Genomic DNA, 22,883 nt, shown 5'->3' with positions numbered 1-22,883 from the left:
GATTTTGAAATAACCTGCCACAAGCAATTAAAAAGCAGGAACCAGAAACGTTCAGTTTGATTGTCCTTCTTTGTGTTCCTTTTAGGCTTTTCTTTTTAGCTAGGGCACGGTAAGCGAACTCAAACACAGTTCCCCCTCCAAACCGGATCCTTTTTCTTGCCGCGACCTGAGCCAACAAGCACACAAACAGGGGCTTTGCGTTGCTGAACCTCGTCCCCACGCAGACTCCTTGGGAGCACAGGCAGTTTCCCCGCTTTTCTGCACATGCCGAAGAAATTTGTGGCAAGAAATATGTTTTATTAAAGGCCATACGCGTGATCACCAAAGAGTATAAGAAGAAGGCACGCAGCACCAGCCTCTGAAGCTTTACCTGTCCCAGGTCATCGTGGTTCGAGCAGCAACACCGCCGTGCAAAATTTAACGTGGGGACGTGCTGCTTGGGTTACGTGAACCTCAGATTAGAGGCCCCAGGCCGAGACCTGCTTACGCCTGCAGCTGGAAAACGCGCACCCTCTCTTCTGAGACGCGTCACTATTTTACCCTCATCTATTTAAACCACCGGGCTGCGAGAAAGAGGAACCAGGAAAGAAGGAAAAAAGAAACCCCCCCCCGAACCAAACCCGTGCGGTGTTTGCACACGCTGGCTCTGGCCACCGGCTAGTGGCTCAGCGTGCCGCAAGGCTCCTCGTGCTTTTTTCTTTTTTCCCCTCCAAAAACACAGCCGCCAGCAGGCATCTCCCTCGTGCCGCGCCGGCGACTCGGCGGCCGGACAGACGTGGGCTCGCTTGGGACCGATGCGCTAGGGGACACAGAGGTGTCAAAACGCTATTTTGGAAGAAATCGAGTGAAGAAAACAGCTTCTCTTTTGCCTCTTTCACTTCCCGATTCCTTTGCCTGGGCATTTAGTATTTCAGTTGCTGGCAAGGAAGCCAAATGCTACTTTAAATCCTCCCTTTTCTTTAAAAAAACCCCAAACCCCTCCCATCTTCCAGAAGGACCCCAAGATCGGTACATCACTGGGGATTTTTAAAAGCAGCGCAAGTGCTTCCAGCTGGTCACACGCTTGTTGAAACATGGATTAGCAAACCTGGGGAATTAAGGCAGCCTGAACCCTGTGGACCCGTAGGGGAGGGGAAGGAGCGTAACCCGCTACCAAATTTGGGGTTGAAACAGGTGAAAATAACCCTGAGCGAACCCAAAACCGAGGAGGAAGAAACCGCTCGCTGCCAGCACTGTGTCCTGTGAGGTTGTCTTGGGCCATGCAGGCAGGGTGACTGTAGCGCTGCGGAGGAGTAGATGCTGGGATGTTGTTGCCTAACAGCTTGAATCATTTTATTAATGGGAATTAGCACTAATTTGGACTGCAAGCGTATGATTTCACCCGGATTATGAGTAACGATTTGCTGTTTTGGTTAGGCTGCTGCAACATGACTTAAGCTAGCGATGGCTGGTAATTCGTGGCGCTGCTGCGTGGGAGCGCTCGCTCGTGCCCGGCGCGAGCTTTCGCCCGGCGCCCGCGTCGGCGTGGACGGGACGCCGGCCGAGCACAGGCGTCCTCAGCCACGCGGCTCGTCCCGCCGAGCGGCTGGCGGGGCCTTTCGCGGGGACGTGGCACCAACGCGCTTCCCTGCTGCCGCTGGTCCCCTGGGGCCGGGGGCTCTGCTTTGGGGGGCCCCGGTGCACCCCCAGGCTGGCGGGCGACAGAGGATGGGGGGGACCCAAGACCCTGCGAGGGACAGAGCGGTGGTGACAGCACTGCTGCCCGGTCCCACTAGATGTCACCTGCATCCTGTCCCACAATGTCCCCAACATCCCCCTGTCCCCCTTCCATCATCCCCACCCCGCCGGGCCCTGGGGTGGCGCTGGCACCCAGCAGCAGCCCGGCTTGCAGGCACCCTGGGAGCCTGAGTTTGCGACAAAAAAAGAGAAGAGAAAGCCCTGTTTTAGGGCAAAAAGGGAGGAGGGAGGGATGGGAGAGGGCTGCGGGGGTGCCGGGTTGCAGGAGGAGAGCGCCGCCGGATGGGGCTGTCAGAGCTGCTTTCCACGACGGGGATGCAGTTCCCTCATTTACGCCATCCCCCTTCCTCCTCCTCCTCCTCCTCCTCCTCCTCGCAGGAGGCTTTGGCATTGGGAGCTCTGTGCTGAGTATCTGAGAGGGCGAGCAGCTCCGGGAAGGGCCTCGGCGGGCGCACCCATGGGCTGTGCCGCGGGCGCTGCCTTGCCTCCGGCGGGAGCCTCCTGGCTCCTCCGGCGAGGGTCCGGGGGCTTCAGCCGGGCTGCGCTCCTCGAAGCTGAGGGTACGCAGCCGGCGGCAGCAGCACGCGAGCCTGGAAACGCAAGGGCCGCTCGGCTGGCTCCGAGTCCTCCCCGTGCCCGAGGCACTGGGACCAACATCTCCACGTTGGCTGGTCCCACTCTGCCCGACTCACGTCCCTCTTGCACCAGCCAAAGCACCAGCGAGTCTCAGGCCGTGAAGCCTGGGAAACTCACTCAACCAGTTGCTAAATAAACCTTGGTTTATAAAGCGAGAACGGGGTTTTCACAAGGCAGAAGCGCTCTTCTTGACGCAGGCTTTGCTTTGTGCTTTCAGGGAGGAGATCAGACATGGTAAACCATCACGGGACGTACATATACATGGATATCCACAGATGTCTGGAGGCTCGTGGTTTCACAGCTATAGTCAGTCTGGTCAGAGGAGTTCTCAGGTTTTTAAAAATCAGATCTGCCAGATTAGTAGCTCCTACGCATCAGCTCTTCCCCTGCTGATTCCCCTGCATGTCCTAATCTAGAGGAGCTGGGAACAGGTATCAGTACAGGAGCTTACAGACGCTCTGGAGAGTTCATTCATGTGTGTTTGCATGTTTCCCTCCTCTCTCCCTCCGCCTGGGCGATGGCAAAGGTGAACGATGCTCCAGGCACCGCTCTACATCTCATCCCTGGCACTGGGAGGACCGGGGCCGGATGGAGAAACTAGTGCACATGGGCTGGGAGGGGGTCAGCAGCTCTGTTGGCATCACCAAGCCTCTCTGCAGGAGAGAGCTGCGTATGCTGTGGAGCATAGGAAACCTCTTCCAACTTTGCCCGAAACCACTCAGATCCCGCGCGGCATCTCTCATCCGTCGCTTCGAGCTGTGCTGAGATCCGATTCTGCCCCATGGATCTGTTGAAGTCGCCCTTTTCTGGGAGTCCGGATCAAGGGCCTGATTGTCCTGTGGGCTCCCTGAGCTGGCGATGGAAAAACCTGACGTGAACCTGCGTGGCTTGGTGAGCGTTTCAGGCGGTTTGGCCGGCGTGCCCTCCTTGGTGGCCAGGAGCAGCGCCCACGTGCCCGGTGACGGTGGAGCGCGTCAGGCCGGCAACGTGCTGGGCTGCGGCCGCAACCCGGCGCCGGCGCTGCGCTCCTGGCAGATATCGGGGCTGCCTGAGCCTTCGGCTGCGCTCGGAGGTGCATGTCGGGACAGGAGCCTTATTGCAAAGAGTAGGAGTGAAATGTCCCCCCGCAGCGTCCTTTCTAGCTGACCTTTGTGTTTAGGAGGTGTGAACAGGTGCCCACATGAATCAGGCTGGGCGTAAGCCACCACGCGAGCCGCCCTCCGTCCCCTGGCAGCACGCAAAAGGTGACGTTGCCTCCATGGGACTTTCCACCTTTATTTTGGAAGTCCTTTGAACGCAGCTGCGATCGGGGAGCAGGCGAGGCTCGGAGGCGGCCGGCAGCGCGGGAGCAGAAAGCACGCGGCAGGCGCCAGGCTGGAGGTGCAGCCGCCAGACGGGTGAATCAGCCGACACGGCTTCAAGGCGGCATCCGCAAGCGGGACAATACCAACCCACCGGAGCTTTGAGCTAAGCTGAGCAGATCCCCAAGTTTATTGCTACCGTCGTGGGAGGCATCCAGCACGCTCTAGGGAGGGATAGGTTTATCCGGCAGCCACCTCAGCGTGCTGTGCGAAGCTGCGGGAGAGCGTGGGGTACCGGCGCAGCGAGCACGTGAGGACGGAGCTCCTGCGGGCGCGCGCGCAGCTCCTGAGCTACGCCAGATGGAAAGGAGGCTTCACGGGGCGGTTTGCTCTTTGATTGCCAGCTGTATGAGAAGCTGGGCACTCGGATGCCCTCCTTTAGGGGAGAGGGAAAGGTGGAGGGGAGAGCTCGGCTTTCCAGTAGTGCAAGGCGGGACAGGACGGATTGCAGAGCCGTCCCTGCTCTTGGCTTCTGGGAAGTCCCGGACATGGGCCCTGGTGCATCCCACGACGTGAAGTTTGGCAGCTTTGCATGGCAGCTCCTCACGCTCCTTAGAAGTTGACAGCCATTTCCCTCAAAAATGCCATTTCGCCAGGATCGGGACCAGCCTCTGTTGGGTTTCACCAGGATGGAGCTTTTGTTGCCGACCCAAACCAGGCTCTGTGCCCTTCCTTCCCGGCCTCTGGCCACGCGTTAGCAGCAAAGGAGAAGGCAGGTTCTTGGGAGCTGACTCGGCACCTCTTGAAACCTCCCGAGCACAGACACGTAGGGTGCTCCTGCCGTGCTCCATGGGAAGCTTTGCGCTTATTCAGGAGGCTTTTCGTCTGGTACAGCCACGCAGCTAATGAAATAAATCCTTTGGCAAACAAGAGCGGGACTTGATAACTGGTTCAATGCCTTGTTCTATTGAAGGACAAGGCTCTTAAAAGTTACTGCCTGCAATTATGCAGGCAGAGTAATAAATAATGTGCGATTATCAGCTTAAAGAGATTACCAAACTTTCCTTGATGGAGTGGCGAGGCAGCACGGGTGACAAGAAAGGCCCCGCGGGGTGAGTGCCATTAGGGCTTGGGGAGACGGGGCAGCTGTGGGGTTGCCGGGGGAGAACGAGGGATTAGCGTCTGGTCTGTCCTCAATGGGCTCTGTATTGGTAGGGGAATCGCTCCATCTCGGCGAGCTCGCCTGCCTCAGGGTGAGGCGGCTGTGCCTCAAAGCACCTGTCTCCTGCCTCTGATTACGGAGGAGGCAGTTGAGCCGCCTGACTCGGAGCTGGATGTCTGAGGATGGGCAAGACCAAAGCAGGAGATACCTTCAGCCGGTCCTCACCGCAGGGACTCCTGCCCACCAGCCTCCCATGCTTGCTGCACAGCTGCCTCCCTCCAGCCTTGGGACCCCATGTGTTGGACCCCGTGGGTTGCTTGAGGGTCGTGGAATGGGAGAGAGACCAGGGTGCTGCATCAGTGAGTCTCTCCAGCCCAAATGGTCCCCTCTGAAAGGTGCCTTTCCTACCAGTTGCAGCTAGGGACTCTGGTCCTGCCCCGTCCCATGGCCCAGAGCATCGGATGTCTCCATCAGCGGTGTGATACAGGCAGTACCATGCTGGTTTTGTGTCTCTCGGCTGTCTTACTGGCCTGGCTAATGGTGCACGGACAAGGTGAGGTCCAGGCTGGTGCTGGAAAAAGAGCAGCTGAGATTACATCAAACGAGGCACAAGTACCTGTCCCCGTGGTCGCTACGACCCGACTGGCTCGGTCCTGCAGCCGGCATCCTTCCCTGTGCTGCTGGGAACGTGTCATCCCTGCCGGACACAGGCTGCACAAAAGCTGTCTGGTGAGAAGCAGTGTTCAGAGACCTTGTCCTGAATAAGGGAGACACAGCAGGCAGAAAAACACTTGAAGAAAACCCCAACCCAAGCCTGGCCAAGCTCTTGGGTGGCTTGCCGTGGCCAATTGAATCTGATGGAGAGGAGCAGCACTGCATATTTCCTAGGAAACTGCGTGTCCAACACATCATAGGGGCCTGAATTCACCAACTTCTCTCTGATCCATCCTGCACTGTGAATCTTAATAGCAGCCTCCTGGAACAAGGTGTTGTTAGGAAGAAACGCTCAGCACTGAATAGGCTTAGATGACTTAAAAATCGTAATCCTCCCTACTGCTGCATGGGCATGTCGGAGCTAATAGCAGGTGGAGGAGGAAGAAGTGAATGTAGCTACCACCCAACGAAGACAGTATGGATTGGGCTTGAGAGAGCATCTGGAGTTACCGTGGCTGCTAAGAACGTGCCGTGACTAAACACGAGTCTGGCTGCACAATACACAAACTTGAGGTTTTGGCCCCATGACTTCAGCCCATCTCTCCCGGCTGGATAGGATCTCAGGCAGGTTTGTGGGGAGAACTGCTGCTCTGGAATGGGGAGAAGCGCATGCTTGCAAGCCTGAGCTGTGAACCCCTGGAAGCCGGAAACCACCGTTCTCCACCTTCCTCCAGATTACAGATCGTAACAGCATGACCCCTTGAGGATTAAGGTGTGTTCTCTGTCCAGCGCAGGTCTCAGAACCAGCCGAGCAGGATGCAGTGCCAAAATCACAGCAGACGGCAAGCTCAGCACCATGCCCAGTCTGAACCAGTGCGACCAGCAGCCACACGTGGAAATCAAACTCCCAGTGTTACATAATGCTCTGCTGGCAGAGGTTTCGGTATAGCAAAACTCTTCCTCTGAGGACAGGACAGGCTTCTGTTTGGAGCCTGTGCTGACGCTGCTTTGCCCCAAGTGGACCACTTAAAGTGTTTTGGGGGTGTGCGAACGCTTGCACTCCTCTCGTAGTAGGGCTTGTAAGCCCACAAAGCTCAAAATTCTTCTGCGAACTGCACAAGTCTGGCTTGTGCCAGGTTTTGCTCCATCAGATTTTGCCTACAGACTAAAATCAGGCAGGGTCCCGGAGACCCCAGAGCGGTGCCGCTAGCGTGCCACGACGCAGCCCACTCGAGCATCCTCGCTGCCCCAGCAAGCTCTCATGGTCTTGTTAAAACCGTGCTCACCAACGAGACACCGTGCTGTTTTACTGGCACAATTACAGTCAGAAGAGCCTTTAATGTAGGTGCACTTGGAGATGTTTAAAGCAGCTGGGATGGCTCTAGTTTGGTCTTGCTAAAGAGGGTGTGAACATTTTGCTTCGCCCAACAGCCCAGCTAGCCTCTCTCTCAGCTGAGGACGTGCATCACGACGTGATGATGGGGATTAGTCTTAGCTCTACCAAGCTGACTTTGGGCTTTCCTTTTGCAAAGGATCCTGCTGCCCACAAAACTGTGTGTTTTGATTCTAGTCCTGTCCTGCTGTGTTACCTCATGAAGCTACTGCTTGGCATGACTTCCTCCTTGTACATTTGCCTCCAACAAAATTGCTTCCTGATATCCCATCTCCCTACCCTATGGAAATGGGGATGGCACTGTTGCCTTATTGCCCTTCCTATCTCGTTTACATGAGATTCACAATTAACCTTGCAGCCACGGGGTTATTGGTGCGGTCTTCACAGGGATCAGTGCCACCTAGGACTTCCCTGCTCTCGCTTGCTCCCTCTATCCATCACTCGTGCCTCTCTTGAAGTGGGAACCACTTCACTGCTGTCTAGATCCTGGGCCAGCGCCTAGTGCCGTGGAAATCTTCTTCATGACTAGCAGCAAGATTCATATCGCCCACTTTTACGCTGTAGAAGTAAGTTAAGTCTCCCAGGATTGCCTGGAGAGAGATTAGTATCTCCAGAAGGCGATTTGTTCCAACAACTGGGATGTTTGCCGCACGATGGGATCAACCTGGAGGTGCTGGTCCCTTCCCTGGGGGAGCAGAGACTCACTTTGCCGTCAGACATCTCCAGCAACACAAAAAAACCCCATGCTAACGTGCACTGCGTCCCCGGTTCTTCTCTGTGTCCAAGCGAATCAGTGAGAATCTCTGATTTCCACCAAAAGCCTCTTGCAGGGTTTTTTCCTGCCTGCCAAATAACCAGTTTTCCCTGTAGCCCTGAGTGCACCCATTTCTGCTCATAGCATTCATCAGAAGTTGTTATAAAGGGAAGGACCAGCCCGAGCAAACATTTCCTTTTGCTGGAGCGGTATGTGCTTTACACAGGCATTGCCCTAATGGGGTAGTCGAGGCCGTGAGTCACCTGCTGGGAGACTAGATGGAAAAATTGGGTTATTTTAAAGAAAATATTTTATTTTAATGGTACTGTGTATTATAATAACCCTAAACAACCACGTTGCATAAGAGGATGGGTAGAAATGTTTAATGTATAAAGCTCTGGAGTCCTTATATGAAGTTATAAGGAAGTTCAGAGTAAATCCTTGAGAATTTTCCCCCAAAGATCTCACTGCTACAATGTTGGGGCAGATCTCTGTGTCCCGGACGAGCTGGGGTGCAAAGCCGTGCCCTGCCGGGCCCCATCCTGCCTTTCCACCCTGTGCCCCCTCCCTGTATGGGAGAGCCCCAGGGGCTGGCTTATCGCCTTCATCTCCTGAGCGTGCAGCTTCCCGGAGCCACAGCACGGGATGGTAGAGGTGGAGACGGCAGGGTCTCTGGGTAGCCCAGTCATCGAGGGAAGGGAGGAAGGAGGAGTTAAATTCCCTTGCCTTTTAATCCTGTCGTGCTGGTTTACCTACAGAGCAGGGCAGACAAGCAGCAGCTTCCTTCACATGCACCCGTGGTCCCCGGTGGATCATGCCCCAACGTCAGGTCGTGCAGGTGTCCACCAGTCACGCCAGCTATGCCGTCTGTGTGCTGGGCACCGAGGTCTTTCTGGACATGCAACGGTAAGGCTTTTGATATTTGACTACCTGCAATCACCTGCATGGGCTTACGCTGCTTGCCAGACAGGCTCTGGCTTCGTGAGGCTGATGGCTTTTTTTAGGGAAGCCCAAGAGCATTCTACATTTCTGCTTCGCATTTGGTATAGAGACAAGCTTTGCAGGGGAAAATCAGAGCTGATCTGGGGCCCTGCATCACCGTTTTGGATTTGTATTTGGCAGGCTGGTGGGGCACTCGGGGGATGTGTCCCCACGAGGTAGCTGTCCCCTGTGTCCTCGGTCACTTCTGGGGGCAGAGTTTCCTGGAGCAGCGCTCCCTGCCCACCCAAAGGAGCGGCGGTCGCTCCTGTGACGTCGAGACATTTAAACACAGACAACAATGACAGTTTTCAGGTAAAGCCCATGCACACCCCAGATAAGTGGGATCTATTTCTGGCTGCTAAAGCATTAGGCAACAACAATTCAAGAAGAACAACTTGTCTGGAACTAAACTGGATTAAAGAACAAATGTGTGGCTAAAGCAGAAAAAAAAATCCATGAGTGGATTTTTTATGAGTGATTTAGCAAGAAGTGACTTTCTTGCCTAAAATATAGGGGTTGTTTTATTGGCCAGATATGGGGCTGTATTTACTGTACTGTTGCATCGTTACTATTTAATAAATGATACTTATAATGATAGCAACTACAGGCCAAGCCCGTTGGGAATGCAAACTAGTCGATTATTTGGTTTGCGTGTTGGAGCAGGGCCAGCGCTTGCTGTTGTAGCTAGACTGACCCCACCACCCTGTGCGTTACAAAGGGACTCAAATTGAACCTCCGCTGGCCTTGAACCATCATTATTTTTTCCTCAGCCAGCAGGGAATATGACCTGTTATTTGCAATTTTTTCTGAACTCGGACTGGAATGAGCTCAGTCCCGTTTAAATGTGCGCTAGGCCTGAGCCCCAAAACGGGCTGGTTTGGCTCCTTGATAGCAGATCTGAGCCTTGCTCAGAGGAGCCAAGAGTTGATATGAGATGGTGGCTGCTGTTTAAATGTCAGGGCTTAATAACAGGAGTCGCTTCATTACCGCAGAGCAACAGCAGTAGCGAGAGTCCTCCCTGCACCGGGCAAACTAGGTGGCAGATGGGACAGGGTTCGGTCATAGTTTTGTCCATTTTCGGCCACGAAGGTGGAGTATAGCGGGAATCCTGCTTCTAGCTGGCCAGTCTGGTAGCTGACCATCGCTGGGGTGAGAAGAGAGGGCCGTCAAATTGGCGCCGATAGACCCAAATTGTGGAAGTCCTTCCTTCCCTGGGGTTTCTGCTACCCGTGGGCTCTCTGCATCACTCCATCTCCCATAGATTTGGCCCTGGAACTGAAATCTGAAACGAAATTTGCTGCTTTTGAACGGACTTTGGCTGCTCGGACGGGGCGGGCAGCCGCGGCTCTGTGCCACATAGACATGCTACGAGGGAAGGCATTCGTGCGCCTCGTTCAGCTCCGATAAGCTATGTGCAGGTCTCCCCGCTCCTCCAGAACTGCCCAGGAGACACAAGGTCTTTGATATAACTGCGTGCAGTTAATCTGACACTTAGGCTCCTAGGGCGCATGAGAGGAGCGATTCTGCAAGTCTGCGGGAAGATTTATGATGCTGCAACCATTTAAATTTTAAGGGAGGCAAGGGAGACGACAGATTAATCTCTACTTACAGGCTGCTGCAGGCATCAGCACTGTCATGCAAAGGGAAACAGGGAATAAATCCCTTCTGTATTTTCCTTGTGGTTAAAATTTACCACCTTATCCCTTTTTGTGTGCGCACAGGAAGGCAGGTTACAAATCTCAGACAGGTTGGAGCACTCCCGCTCCCCAGATGAGGGTGCCAGGGATGTAATGAGCATGTAGGCAGCACTTCAAAGGTGAGGGATGTTATAGAGGTGGGGTTTGGGCTCTGTGTGCTTGCACATGGGCTGGACGTTTTGTCTTTTATTCGGGCATCTTTTAATTCAGGGTAGGGGCCAATGGAGGCCTTTACGGTGGCGTGATGAGTCGCTGCTGCATGGCCTTTGGCCAAGCGTGGTCCTCCTCTAAGCGCTGGGTGAGAGACAGTAGCTTAAGCCACAACTGCTGCCTTTGAAACCAATTTTCTCTCATGGAGGGATGCACCGGGGCGCAAAATAGTGGATCCATGCACCTCGTTGCTCCCCATGTAGGACCGCTAACCACCCACCCTGGAGAGGTGACATCAAAAACTGTCCCAGCTCTTAGTCTGGGTCCGAGCAGACTAGTCTACTCTAGTCTGAGTTCCCAGGTTTGCAGTGTCTTTGGGATGCTGAAATCGTTTTTTTATTTACACTGTTCTTGTTCAGGGAGGTCAAAATGATGAAGGTTGGATGCCCAGGCCTAAGCATCTCTACTTAACCATGGATGGACGTGCTGAAGCTCCCTTCCTTCCAGCAGGAACTGTGTTTGCTCAGCACCACCACAGAGATAATACATACAAAATTCAGATGACGCACCCAAACATGGTTCTCAGCCTATTAAACCCAGTAACCGTTGAATTTACTTTCAGCGAGCTCAGTTCAGCTCTTTTGGTCCACAGAAAACAACAGGAGGGACAAGTCTGTCTGTAACCAAGGGCTGCTTTCTGTTTCAGATCTACCCCTAAAGGTGCCGTGTCATTTGAGGTCCACGCCACTTCTGCAGTTATAGTCCATGTCATCCACAACCCCGTGACAAAGCCCCTGAACACCTCCCGATGGCCGCTGGATCCTGATATAGAGGTTGTGGTGACCGTTGATGTCACCAGCAGAACCGTCAATGACAATAAGGTTAGTTGCTTTTTATGTACAGAGAGATTCTGGAAAAATAACTTGATTTTTCCAGGAAGTAAGGAAAGAGCATGTGCTCGATCGTTTCCAGGTAGCACTGATATCACGCAAGTTTCCATGGAACAAACTCAAACCGAAACAGAAGTATATAATTACTGTGTATGAAAAATGAAACTAAAAAAAAGAAGGAAGTCACGTTTTATGACCTAAAAATGAGAAAATTGTTGCAAAAGCTGGTGTCAGCTACTTCATGCAAGACAATGAAAATACTTTAACCTTTCTTTTTCTGTGCCTGTTTTGTGCTGAAGCAGACACAAATGATTCAGCTTAACCATGAGGCATGGCCTTCATGGTCCCACCAACAACTTACAGGACTGCTGGGTCAACCCAGTGAGTGGAAAGACCTACTCAGCATAGGAAGATATAGGACTTAGGAACGGGTAGTGATCTGGTGATATCTTCACAGGTTAAGATTACATACTACGGATGGGAAGGGAATGAACTCACTGTGGCTTGGTTGTATCTCACCTGTGTAGGTGAGTATTACAGCAACCCTTGTCTGAAGATAGTCTGCTCTTTCAGATGCCCAAATCTAGTTTTGTTTCTTGAACCGGAATTAACCAGGGTGCACGAATTGCCCGCCAGCCTGAATGCATAGTGCAGGTTTGGATGTTAACAACCTAACCTCACAACGAGGAGAGAAATAATTAAAATGTTATTGTGCTGCCTTATATGGCACAACAAAAATGTGCGATGTGCCCACCCAATGCACGCACCAAGCCAGCTTTCTCTGGCCTCTAAGACCATTTGGTTGGCAGAGGAGGACTCAAATGAGACCATCTCACCTAGCTTTAGACCTGTCTGCAATGCCGCTCACTTCCTCAACTTCTGTTTTAGCTAGTGGAGAGAAATAAGTACCAAAGTGTAATTGTCTGACCTATTTTAGAAGTTTAGGATGAGATGAATCATTGCCTTGAAGTGCCTATTTTCCTCTACTGACTACAAAGGGAGTCCAGACAACTAGTCTGGGTGCAGAGATTTACGTTTGGATGGATTAATTATCCTAAATTTTGGATTTTCTAAAGTGCTCACATGACAGCCAGACCTGTGTACTGGAGTCATGCACATGTTTGTGAGAACTGCACCTGAAGAGTTTGATTGTTTCCCATTTCCCATGACTGATGGGCTCCGCTCTGAGCCATCCCTGGCCATTGCCTTCCACGGGGTTTTTGGGTTACAAAGACACGGCTCAGCTTCTCCACGTACTCCTTTCTGACCATGAAGGACACTCTCTTCTGTGCCTGCGTTTTTAGCACACATTATCTCCCTCCCTCTATGCCATTTGGATCAGTTCAGCAGGCCAAGAGCCGTCATTGGGATAGGCTTATTACAGATTTACACAGGCTCAGGAAAAAGTGGTTGGTAAACCTCGTCTTTGTTCTGGCGGAGACAGAGAAGGAAGAGCTCTGTAAGGGAAAGTCCTTCTCAAACATTGCCTCGCCCTTAGTAATTACTTAGGTGTCCGTTCGACCATGGTGAAAACACTCGTTCGTGCCTCCACCCCATTTCACCTTCGCTCACCAAAAAACTGCCACTGTCAATCTGAAATTGGTAAAAATACAAAAGAAGTGGGTATGCCCCCCACCCAGGGAAATCAAGACGGGAGAAGACGGCTGGAGACCAAAGGGAGAAAACCAGGAAAAAGTGGTCAGATTGACTTTTAGAGAAGGGTCCTGTTCAGGTTTTGAGCTTATCTGGGGTGACGAAGGTGGAGTTGATGTTAGCTGACTCATGGCTGGTGCTCAGGGTGAGTCCAAAACAGCGCTGTCCACAGAAAGCTCGATCTCTTGCCGGTGGCCTCCTTCTCTCTCTGTGATGTTTCAGACATATCCCTGGATGTTGACTTGAGCCGTGACGGCAGAGTGAAGAGCAAAGGAAAGGACAAGGTAATGAGAAACGCTTCACGGTTTTATGAAACGTTGAGTTTATGGAGGGTAAATGCAGGGTGCATCCACTTGCAACGTGTTTCTTGAAAATCTCTAGGAGGAGGGACATGAGTGATGTTGGCATTTCCTTGGTGTCTGAATTAGAATTTGCTGCATCATTTTCCCTTAGCCTACTAATCTCGGAGGAAAGACTTTCTTTTTTTTCTCTGTGCCAGTCTCCTGACTCTCAAGTCCAGCCCCAAGGATGTTTGGACAGAAGCAGCCATATAGGAGAAAACTCTGCCTTTTTTTTTTTCCTTTTTGGACGTGAAACGTGCCACTAAATGAGTCAGTCGCGGGTTTTGCAAACAGCAAGAGATTTACCCCTTTGGCCGTAAATCTGCATAAGCCCAAGCACTTATGCCTGTGTAATTGGCTACAGCAGAATTACAACAGCACAAATTGTATATCAAGATCAGATGCATTTCTAGAAATGGCATATTCTTGTCCAAATGAGGGCTTACAGATACACTCTGAGCTGTTAGAAGATAACATCTGTTTGCAATAGCCCTCGATGGCCCTGCTAGAAGCTGCAGTTTTCATGTGGGTTAAGAGGTTAGGAAATCTAGTGGGTTAAAAGCATCACCGCCTTCTCTACACCAGGGCTGATTGCATGTTACTTAACTCTTGTGGGCATCTCCTCCAAGCGTGGACGTGGCCTGGGGTTTTTCCCAGCCGGGACGTTGTTGGGAGGAGGACAGGAGGGAGGAAATGTTGTGGTTTTTCTCCCGTCTCCTTTTGGCACTTCTTCTCCAGGCAAAATGGACATGGGGCCCGGACGGGCAAGGCGCCGTGCTGCTGGTGAACTGTGACCGGGACAGCCCCAGCTCCGTGGGGATGGACAGCAGTCACATGGAGATACAGACCAGCGCAGGTACGCGTGGTGAGCGGCGCTGGGCGCTCACCAGGGCCAGCCTAAAGGATGTCACATCTTCCTGGCTGGGCACACGCGTGCCCTTGTAGCGGACCCAAAGCACGTAATCCAAGGTGACTGCTTATATGCAGCACTCAAGGGGAGCCGAAGGTCCTCATCTGGGTCTTTTTGTGCTCGTGATGCCTCTGTTGCTCTCCTTTCCCATGCTGAGGCCGTGCTTGACCATGTTTCCCAAGTCTGGTGATGGTGATTCTACCTGCAAAGATAACATGCCACTGACCTATGGCCTTAGGTGCTTGCAAAGCAGTTAGGAGAAGAGGTGCTGCTTTCATGCTGTCACCTTATAGTTATCAACAGATGCTCCGTTTTCTAACCTGCTTCCCCATTGCAACAGAAACGGGCTCTTTCCCTGTGCGGGATCACCTGCCCATGTCTCTTGAAAGTACCTTTGCCTTCACCTCTGTTCCCTTCCCAAGGCAAGGAAGTTTTCTCCTCCCAGACATCTCTGTAAAACCAGTGCTAGTAGCATGCATAGTCCCAGGAGGTATGCCCTATAAATCTAGAGGTGAACAAAGTCTGGGCAGAGGATACCAGTGGCTACAGTCAGTGCTTGAGGCTGGAAACCTCCCTAGGGCCCTGTAGTGAGACTCCTGACTGTCTCTTTCCTTGTAGACCTTCAAGATATGTCTGTTATGATCCTGAGGACTCAAGGCCCCAGCGCTATCTTTGCTGAGTATCAGTTGGTCCTTCATGTCCCTGAGTCGGATGCAGACAAAGTGAGAGTTTTCCATGCTATTCGTAAGTGCTTCTTCCTTCCTTCCCAGATATTTGTGCAGTCCTATCATCTCCCTGTAAGACCCTGAGGTGGGTGAATCCACTTTTTATTAGTGCACTAAAGTTCACTATAGTTAGGGATCAAGCATCTCTGATCTCTGGAAATGCTTGCTTATCTCAAAAGCTCCTCTGCTCTTTCCTGCTCTGGCTGTTTAGAAGACTAAGTTATGAGAAACTCGAAGGCTGCTTAGGGAAAAGTAACAAAGAATGCTTTGTTCAGTGTGACTGCTGAAATTTCAAAGACAAGGCTTGTGTCTCATGCTAGTCTTATCCAGTGAAGAGCGGGCTTTGAAGGTACAGGCTGTGCATACACCAGGCAGGTCTAAAAACGCTGATGTCTTCTTATCCCTAAAAATTGAGCCGAGGATTCACGACTACACGTCGCTGTCACGTGGGTGTAGATGCGTAGGAAGGATTTTCCAATGGAGGAAGCTTGGGAAGCTCCAGGTGAGGACGACATAAGGAGGAAACTGGTGTCACTCACGCGAGAGGATGAGAGCGGGCCATATCCACAGCGGGATAGTACTCGTCGCCCGGGCAAGGGAGGGTTTCCGCCCCAGCTGTCGCCTCCCACCTTGGCACGACGCTGCGTGCGCACACACAGATGCGCACGCCTTGTCACATGGGCATGGCTCTAGCGCTGCGGGAACGGTGGGATCTAGCAGGACTCAGGGCTGATAACTCACATGCTGCTTCTGGCACCGTCTCCCTAATTAATGCTGGGTATGACACAGTGATCAAAGCAGCCCATCTCGTTGGGCTGCTCACGTTTCCCTTTGAACACCCCAGTAACTGAATACCTACAGTTCCCCACTGAAAATCAGGTCAGGGAGCCCAAGTATATCATTAGATGCTTAACTCTAGGCATGCACCATAAAAGGGTTTGACCTTAGGGTATAGAGTCCTCTTTGTACAAGGAAGATCAAGTGTGTTCCCTAGAGAAGAGGATGCACACCCACTCCTGTGCAAACCACGCCGGCATCAGCCACCTCCTCTTTGTTGCCTCTTTCCATCCCCATGGATGAGCTGCTCATCACGTGCTGTGCTGGACATTTCGTTGTCTCTCCAGGTCATGACTCACACCCCGAGTATGAACCTGTATTGGGTCCGAATAAGCTCTCCTACGTACTAGACCACATTAGCGGAGGAGACAATACTTTCTACGTGGAAGGACTTTCTTTCCCAGATGCTGACTTCTCTGGGCTGGTGTCCTTCAGTGTCAGCTTGCTGGAGGTCACCCATAAGGTATGAGGGACTTGTGGATCGTGCCTGTGCAGGCAGACAGATACTTTCTCTCACTGCAATGGTAAGGCTTGGCGTCCCTCTGTCTCATGCCATCCTAGAGCATGTCCTGTTCCTGTCCTCTGCAAAGCCGACAATAGGATTTTCACTGTGACTCATGGGTGTTTCACCTCTTGCAGTATTCACCAGGCACCCTGATTTTCACTGATACGGTGGTTTTCCGAGTGGCACCCTGGATAATGACCCCAAACACCCAGCAGCCTGTGGAGGTTTTTGTCTGCAGGTAGGAGGGGCATCGCTCTACCTTGGGAGACAGAGACTCTCCCAGGAGGAGCTTTCAACCCTTCCTTACTACATATCAGCTACGGGGCAAGCCATGCTTTATGTGCGCTGTGCAGGAGTCCTAATATACCAGTGCCAGGCTGGCACTGTTGCACTCATTGCAACCCCAGGGAGAAAGGATGCAGGCTCTGTTTGGCCCTGATGCCGTAGAGCTCGACCCTCTCCAAGTGTCACCTCATGGGTGACAGTAACCTAATGCACTGTGAGTGAGAAATAGGCTGCATGATCAGGCAGTGGGGGTACTTCTCATGAGCCCTTGGGTTCTCTGCTCCCGGTCTTTACTCCTTGCTCTCCCCACAGCATTGAGAAGGGCATAAACTCCAATGATGTCTTTCTGGAGGGTCTCCAAGTCCTGCTGAGGAAAGCCAACTGCAAGCTGACCATCTGCTCAGACGTTGAAAGCCGGAGTGACCGCTGGATCCAGGTCATAAATCAATACTAGTAGTATGTGGCTCTTGCATGGCACTTCTTACAGGCTCAGAGGCTCTCACAGGGACGGTAGGGAGTTATCTCTGTTACTAACACCCCAGAGAGGTATTAGCTGCCTTGTTCAGCAGAAAGCACCTGGATATGCAGAGGTGAACCTAGCAACCGTCAACTAAAACTAAAATTCTGCAGGTGGTGGCAGCCAGCGTAGACAGGGATGTCACCTAAGGACCACGCAGTGCTGCAACAAGGACCTGCATGTGCTGGGTATATGGGCTGCTTGCTCCCTGTGGCACGCATGAGCCCTGCCGTCCCTGTCCCCGTTCCCTGGGATGCTGCGGCTGCAGGCTGTCTGCTCCAGGGCAGCCTGGCTCTGCCACCGCTGCATTGGCTGGGGTGGCAGCCCCTAGCCCTCCTGCCTCCGTGGGTGGAGAGCTGCCTCCCTTTGGGTTAGGACAACAGGAGAGTTTTCTCAGGTTTGCCTGATTTCCTGCTCCACCCTCACCACTCGCTTTGCCTACCTCACATGCTCCTTGTGCTCCACTCCCGAGATCACTATCACCAAAAGAGGATCCTTCCTCCTTTTTTTCCCCCAACAGGATGAACTGGAGTTTGGCTATGTAGAAGCACCTCACAAGACTTTCCCTGTGGTCTTTGACTCACCCAGAAACAGGGGCCTGAGGGACTTTGCTTTTAAAAAGATCCTGGTATGTAAGGTTTCCTCCAGCGTGAGGTTGATCCCCTTCTCCCTGAGGCTCCCCGGGTCCTCCTCATGAGCTTGCCCGTCTCTTGGCTACAGGGAAAGCCCACGTCTCTGGGCTTGCTAGCTGAGACCTGGCGTGAGGATGCGCTCGTGGGGATGCCGACGGGCAGAGCCAGGCTGGTGGAGGTCCTGCTGTCATGTCTTCACTGCTCCCCTCTTTCTCAGGGCCCTGATTTTGGCTATGTGACCCGGGAGCCTCCCGGGAAAGACGTTTCAAGCCTTGACTCCTTTGGGAACCTGGATGTCAGCCCACCAGTGACTGTGCGAGGGAAGGAATACCCTTTTGGAAGGATCCTCATCGGGAGCACCCTCCCCTGGTGAGAAGGAGACATGTCAGCCCAGCTTGATCCAGCTCTCGTCTTGGTGGGACAGGGCATAGAAAAGCTGGGCATAGGAGAGTGTTCCCGGGGGGATGAGAGGGCTGCAGGTGGCTGCAGAGAGATTTTGCAGAGGGCCTGCCCTTGCCAGTTCAGCTGGAGGAAGCCCTGTCTCACTGCCATAGGAGAGTGGTGGGAGGATTTACTTTGATGACATTTGAGCTGCAGTTGGGCCTGGGGAACTTGTTACCTCTTGCCTAACCCCCAAGGAGGACAGCAGAGGTCTGGCTGGCTGGGCAGGGGTCCGTGCCTCCCTGCCGTCCCTTTTGCATCCCCCAGCCCTGCTGCTGCTTTGGCCTGGGGATGCGGGGCCAAAGCTCGGCCCTGCGGTCTGGGCAGAGGTGCATGCAAGAGGCATCTGGGGTCCTGGCTCTCGCAGGGCTTAAATCTGCTCCCAGGATAAGTACAACAAGAGCTTATTTCCCTGTCCAGGGCAGGGAAGGTGGCTGTGGGGGCGGTAGTGATTCCCAGAGTACAGAACTGCAGCATTCGAACAGCAGACCTACTTTCCCCTCCAAATAAAAGGACTTTTTCGGGGGGAAGAGGCTTAACTGGGCAGAGTGAAGGCTACCACCGGGGGCCGACGGCGTGAGATTCAGGCAGACCTGGCTCTGAAGAGGTCTGGCGCTGACTTAACAGAGGCCTAAGCCAGTCCCTCAATCTGAAGTCACTGGCTTGGGCCAATTTACGTTAGTTACATTAATAACGCCCGGATGGTGGTGTGGCCAGGGCGCGCGGATCAGATTTCTGGGACCTGACCCCACGTTCCCATCTAATAGCAATCCTCTTTGCAGGAGCTGCTCAGCAGCCAGAGATCAGATTTAACATGCAAGCCGGCTTCCCTGTTCCTTTGCCGCTCATGAAATACTGCATGCTGCCGCTCTTATTTTTCCTCTCCCAAACTTTTTGTGCTGGTGCTTTTGCTCCGATCCTTGGGGCGCCCGAAGCACCCAGGCTATTTAACCTTCCCCCATTAAAAGAAAAGGTGGGGTAATTCAGGAAAGAGTAAAATCTCGAATAACTGGAAATTGTTTTGCTCTGCCCTCGGCAGCTGCTCTGGGCAGGCGGTGCTAGGCAGCTCAGCTGGAACGAGAGTGCAAATCCTCCACAAAGGAGGCTGTTCTCCGAGATAAACAACAAAGCCACCCGCCGGGAGCGAATCCGGCAGGGGCGTTACCCGGGATGTCTAAGCCGTGGCAGCACGGAGGTGGCAAGCGGCGTGATGCCCGTCTCCGAGCTAGCTGTGCTCCTCGGTGCCAGCGGAGGATGGGGCATCAGGGCTCCCGGGTCCCTGCCTGGGATGTTAGGTAGCTCGTTTAGCATGGCAGGTAAATTTAGTTTTCCCAGATTCGCAAGAACCATAATTATCCCTTATTAGAAGACTGTTGAAAAGTTTAATTGCTGCTTTCTCAGCCTGCGTGAGGGCTTCTGCTCTGTCTGTCTAAGAATACTTCACCCGCGCAAAGCGTTACGTAAGGAGTGATTTAATACTCACAAGGACTAGTTAAATTAAGCCTTGTGCCCATTTTAGAGAGGAAGATGCTGAAGCAGAAAGGGAGATGTCATGCATGGATATACTTCCCTGCGTAGTACTCCAGGGCACTTCAGCAGGAGCTTGGGGTCAGCCAGGCTGATGTGGGACATTAAAATTGGTGCGAGCGGCAGGCGGGACGGGAGCCCCCCTCCCAAGGAGACACTGCGGGACAACCCACTTGATGCTGAACTGATTTGAAACACAGAACTGGCTTTTTCAAATGTGTATTTTTGGCCCACCAGAGAAGCACTGATATTTAAAAACTCTTCCTTTCTGAACTGGGGGAAAACAGACAGAAGTATCAGCATGTCCTGTAGGATGGGAAATCCATCCTATTCTGCTCAGCCGTGCTTAGCTGTGACCAGGTTTGCCCAAGTCTCTCCTCTCGACTTGGCGTCTGGAAATGGTGTCACTTGTAAATTTGTGCCTAACCACTTTGCACTTTGCACCCCGACCCCTTCTTGTGTGCTTCCTCCTCCTCCCTCTGCTTCCCAGGGCCTCCGGCCGGCGGATGTCCAAGGTAGTCAGAGATTTCCTCTATGCCCAGAAAGTGCAGGCGCCCGTGGAAGTCTACTCGGAGTGGCTGAGCGTGGGCCACGTGGATGAATTCCTGACGTTTGTCCCCGCTTATGATAGGAAGGTACCGTCCGCCGCTCCCCCTCCTTCCCTGCAGCGATCTCTGCTTCTGCACGGGGCAGCCTCTCCTGCAAATGCAAAAACCCTTTGTGGGAGCCAGTGGGGAAAAAAAAAAAGTCTTGTTGGATTACGGGGAAACTGGGGCACCGTGAAAAGGCACGAGTGGCTCCACATCGCGCGGTGAACCAGCGGCGGTGCAGGGAACGGTGCCTGACTCATCCCTCTTCTGGTTCGGGGCCCTCCTCATGAGGCCGGTGGCTGAATTCACTCTCTTTTGCTGCCATTCCCCAGGAAACATCTAGTCTCCTGGAAACACCCTGCCCTGTGCAGCTTGCAGCCCGTGGGGTTGGGTTTACAGCTGACAGGCGCCGTGGCACCAAAGTGTCTTGCCAAAGCTGAGTGGCTTGAAGGGCCGGCGTCATGAAGTAATATCTATATCGTACCCAAGCCCAACGCGGTCACGCTTTAATCACCTCGGCTGTCTCCCTGTAGGGTTTCCGGCTCCTCTTGGCCAGTCCCAATGCCTGTTACAAGCTCTTCAAGGAGAAGCAAAAGCAGGGTTATGGCGATGCCACCCAGCTCGTTGGTAAGAGGCCCAGTGAGGGTGTCCTCAAGGCCCGGCGGGGGCCACCGAGGTCTCTTACCGCTGCATTGCTCCCCAAGCAGGGCTGAAGAACATGGAGCGGATAACCATCGATGAGCTCCTGGCAGATGAGACGCTGAAGAGCGACAACAGACACGCGCAGGTGGGCGCCGGGGCTGGTCGGGGGAAGCTGCAAAGTGTCGGGCGGCACCAAAAAGTCTGTTATTGCCTCTCCCCCCGCATAGTAAGGCGACGTGTGTCGGCTGCGATGCCGAGCAGCTAACCGAAGCCTGAGCCATGACACTTCAGATCAGAGGGACGGGCTGAGCATGGGGGCAGATGCCCCTGGGTTGGGCCTTTGCAGTATCTAGGCATGGAGATGTGCTGCATCTACAATGGCCTATTAGCTTTAGCTGGAGGGAGGACTCGCAGCACCCCTGGAAATGCCTGTGGGGACTGTTAAGCTAAGGCAAGGCTACCCTCAAAAATGTGACTTGGCAGATCCCATGACGATAGCCTTCTTCAGAAGCGCGCGGCTTTTCGAAGCCCGGGTCTATTTTCTCCATCAATGCTCTCCCTGCAAAATCTCTTCCACTTACACGTTGCTACCAGATGATTTCTGGGTGCGGGGATCATTTCTGATGAAACAGATAATGAGCCCTGGGAGAAGAGTGAGCAAAGTTGGCATGTTCTGGATGAAAGCATATGTGCAAGGGAGAGCAGTTACAAGGGGACCAGGCACTGTGTGGGACCAGCTCATCCGAACACACATGGGTGCTGGCTTTAATCACATTGAGAGATGCTTTAAAAGTGACTTTAGAGGCACAAAAAATCAGAAAGAAGAGGGAGCCGAGGCAGCAGGTTGGATGCAGGAGGTAGCCCGAAGGGATGGGACAGCCAGCAAATGTGGGATTAGGGAGGCCAGGCTGGCCAGGGATCACAAGTAAAGGCTCTGCTCCTGCTTTTGGTCTGGATGGAGATCTTCATGTGGTCAGTGTCTGACCGTGAGTGAAGGTCAGACATGGGTCTGAGCATGGAGAAAGGGGCGCCTCCACCATGCGCCCCCTCCCCACGCGCCTCCCTCCTTCTGCCTAGCGCTGCATTGACTGGAACCGAGACCTCCTCAAGCAGGAGCTGGGCCTGAGTGAGCACGACATCATCGACATCCCCCAGCTCTTCGTGCTCAAGGAGGCCCGAGCGGATGCCCTCTTCCCGGACATGGTGAGGGCCCGGCGGAGGCAGTCGTGCTCCTCTCTGTGCCGAGGCTCCGTCTCTGGCAGACCCTTTCCCTCCCCTGGGTTTCCTCCCCTCCGTCCCCTCTTTCTCCATCCATCCCGCTTTGCTCCTTGGGGCCTCTTGACGGCCTGACGGCGCAGCAAGCGCCAGGCGGCTTCCTGCTGCATGGAAAAAGCTCCTGGCTGCTCCTTGCTGCACGTTTCGCAGCCTCTCCTGTCCTGCCGCAGGTGAACATGCTGGTGCTGGGCAGGCACCTGGGCATCCCCAAGCCCTTCGGGCCGGTCGTCCGCGGGCAGTGCTGCCTGGAGGAGAAGGTCCGGTCCCTGCTGGAGCCCCTGGGGCTCACCTGCACCTTCATCGACGACTACTCCTCCTACCACGCGCTGGCCGGCGACGTCCACTGCGGCACCAACGTGCGCCGCCAGCCCTTCTCCTTCAAGTGGTGGCACATGGTGCCCTGAGGTGGCCCAGGGGGCTTGGGCCCTCTCCCCCTGTCTTTCCAAAACAGAGAACCGAGGATGAAGTTAGACTGAAGCCTGTCAAACTAAGCGGTTTCGGCAATAAAGCAGCTCTTTACTCCATTTGTATCGAGGGAGCAGCTCTTCCTTGCGTGCTGTCCTTTCTTGCTCAGACTCAGCGCCGCGGCAGGGGCTGTGCCGGGTTTGCACTGGAAGCTGGGCAGGGTTAGTCGCTGCGTGCTCACTC

The 22,883-nt window shown here is 53.5% G+C and overlaps 1 protein-coding gene across 1 annotated transcript; it reads left to right on the top strand.

Annotated features, from left to right (window-relative positions):
- The first annotated feature begins 159 nt into the window (after positions 1 to 159).
- On the top strand, positions 160 to 22,439 carry LOC104149130 (protein-arginine deiminase type-1). The gene is made up of 16 exons (XM_068915581.1): positions 160 to 1,173; positions 8,396 to 8,543; positions 11,172 to 11,346; positions 11,813 to 11,882; positions 13,231 to 13,292; positions 14,088 to 14,205; positions 14,878 to 15,003; positions 16,109 to 16,284; positions 16,461 to 16,564; positions 16,924 to 17,047; positions 17,649 to 17,756; positions 17,978 to 18,129; positions 20,219 to 20,363; positions 20,852 to 20,945; positions 21,023 to 21,105; positions 22,038 to 22,439. Exons 2-16 carry the CDS (start codon positions 8,452 to 8,454, stop codon positions 22,308 to 22,310), a joined length of 1,902 nt encoding a protein of 633 aa, XP_068771682.1. The 5' UTR covers positions 160 to 1,173; positions 8,396 to 8,451; the 3' UTR covers positions 22,311 to 22,439.
- The last annotated feature ends 444 nt before the right edge of the window (positions 22,440 to 22,883 follow it).

This window comes from Struthio camelus, chromosome 21 (assembly GCF_040807025.1).
Source record: "Struthio camelus isolate bStrCam1 chromosome 21, bStrCam1.hap1, whole genome shotgun sequence".
Taxonomy (NCBI): Eukaryota; Metazoa; Chordata; class Aves; order Struthioniformes; family Struthionidae; genus Struthio; species Struthio camelus.
The sequence above is the reverse complement of the archived record's forward strand: the minus strand, read 5'-3'. Positions and strand labels throughout refer to the sequence as shown.

Bases quoted from the DNA above. Each gene is read 5' to 3' on its own strand.
- LOC104149130 (XM_068915581.1), top strand. From the start codon at position 8,452: ATGCCCCAACGTCAGGTCGTGCAGGTGTCCACCAGTCACGCCAGCTAT. The intron at 8,544-11,171 runs GTAAGGCTTTTG...TTTCTGTTTCAG, and splicing joins GTCTTTCTGGACATGCAACG to ATCTACCCCTAAAGGTGCCG. The intron at 18,130-20,218 runs GTGAGAAGGAGA...TCTGCTTCCCAG, and splicing joins ATCGGGAGCACCCTCCCCTG to GGCCTCCGGCCGGCGGATGT.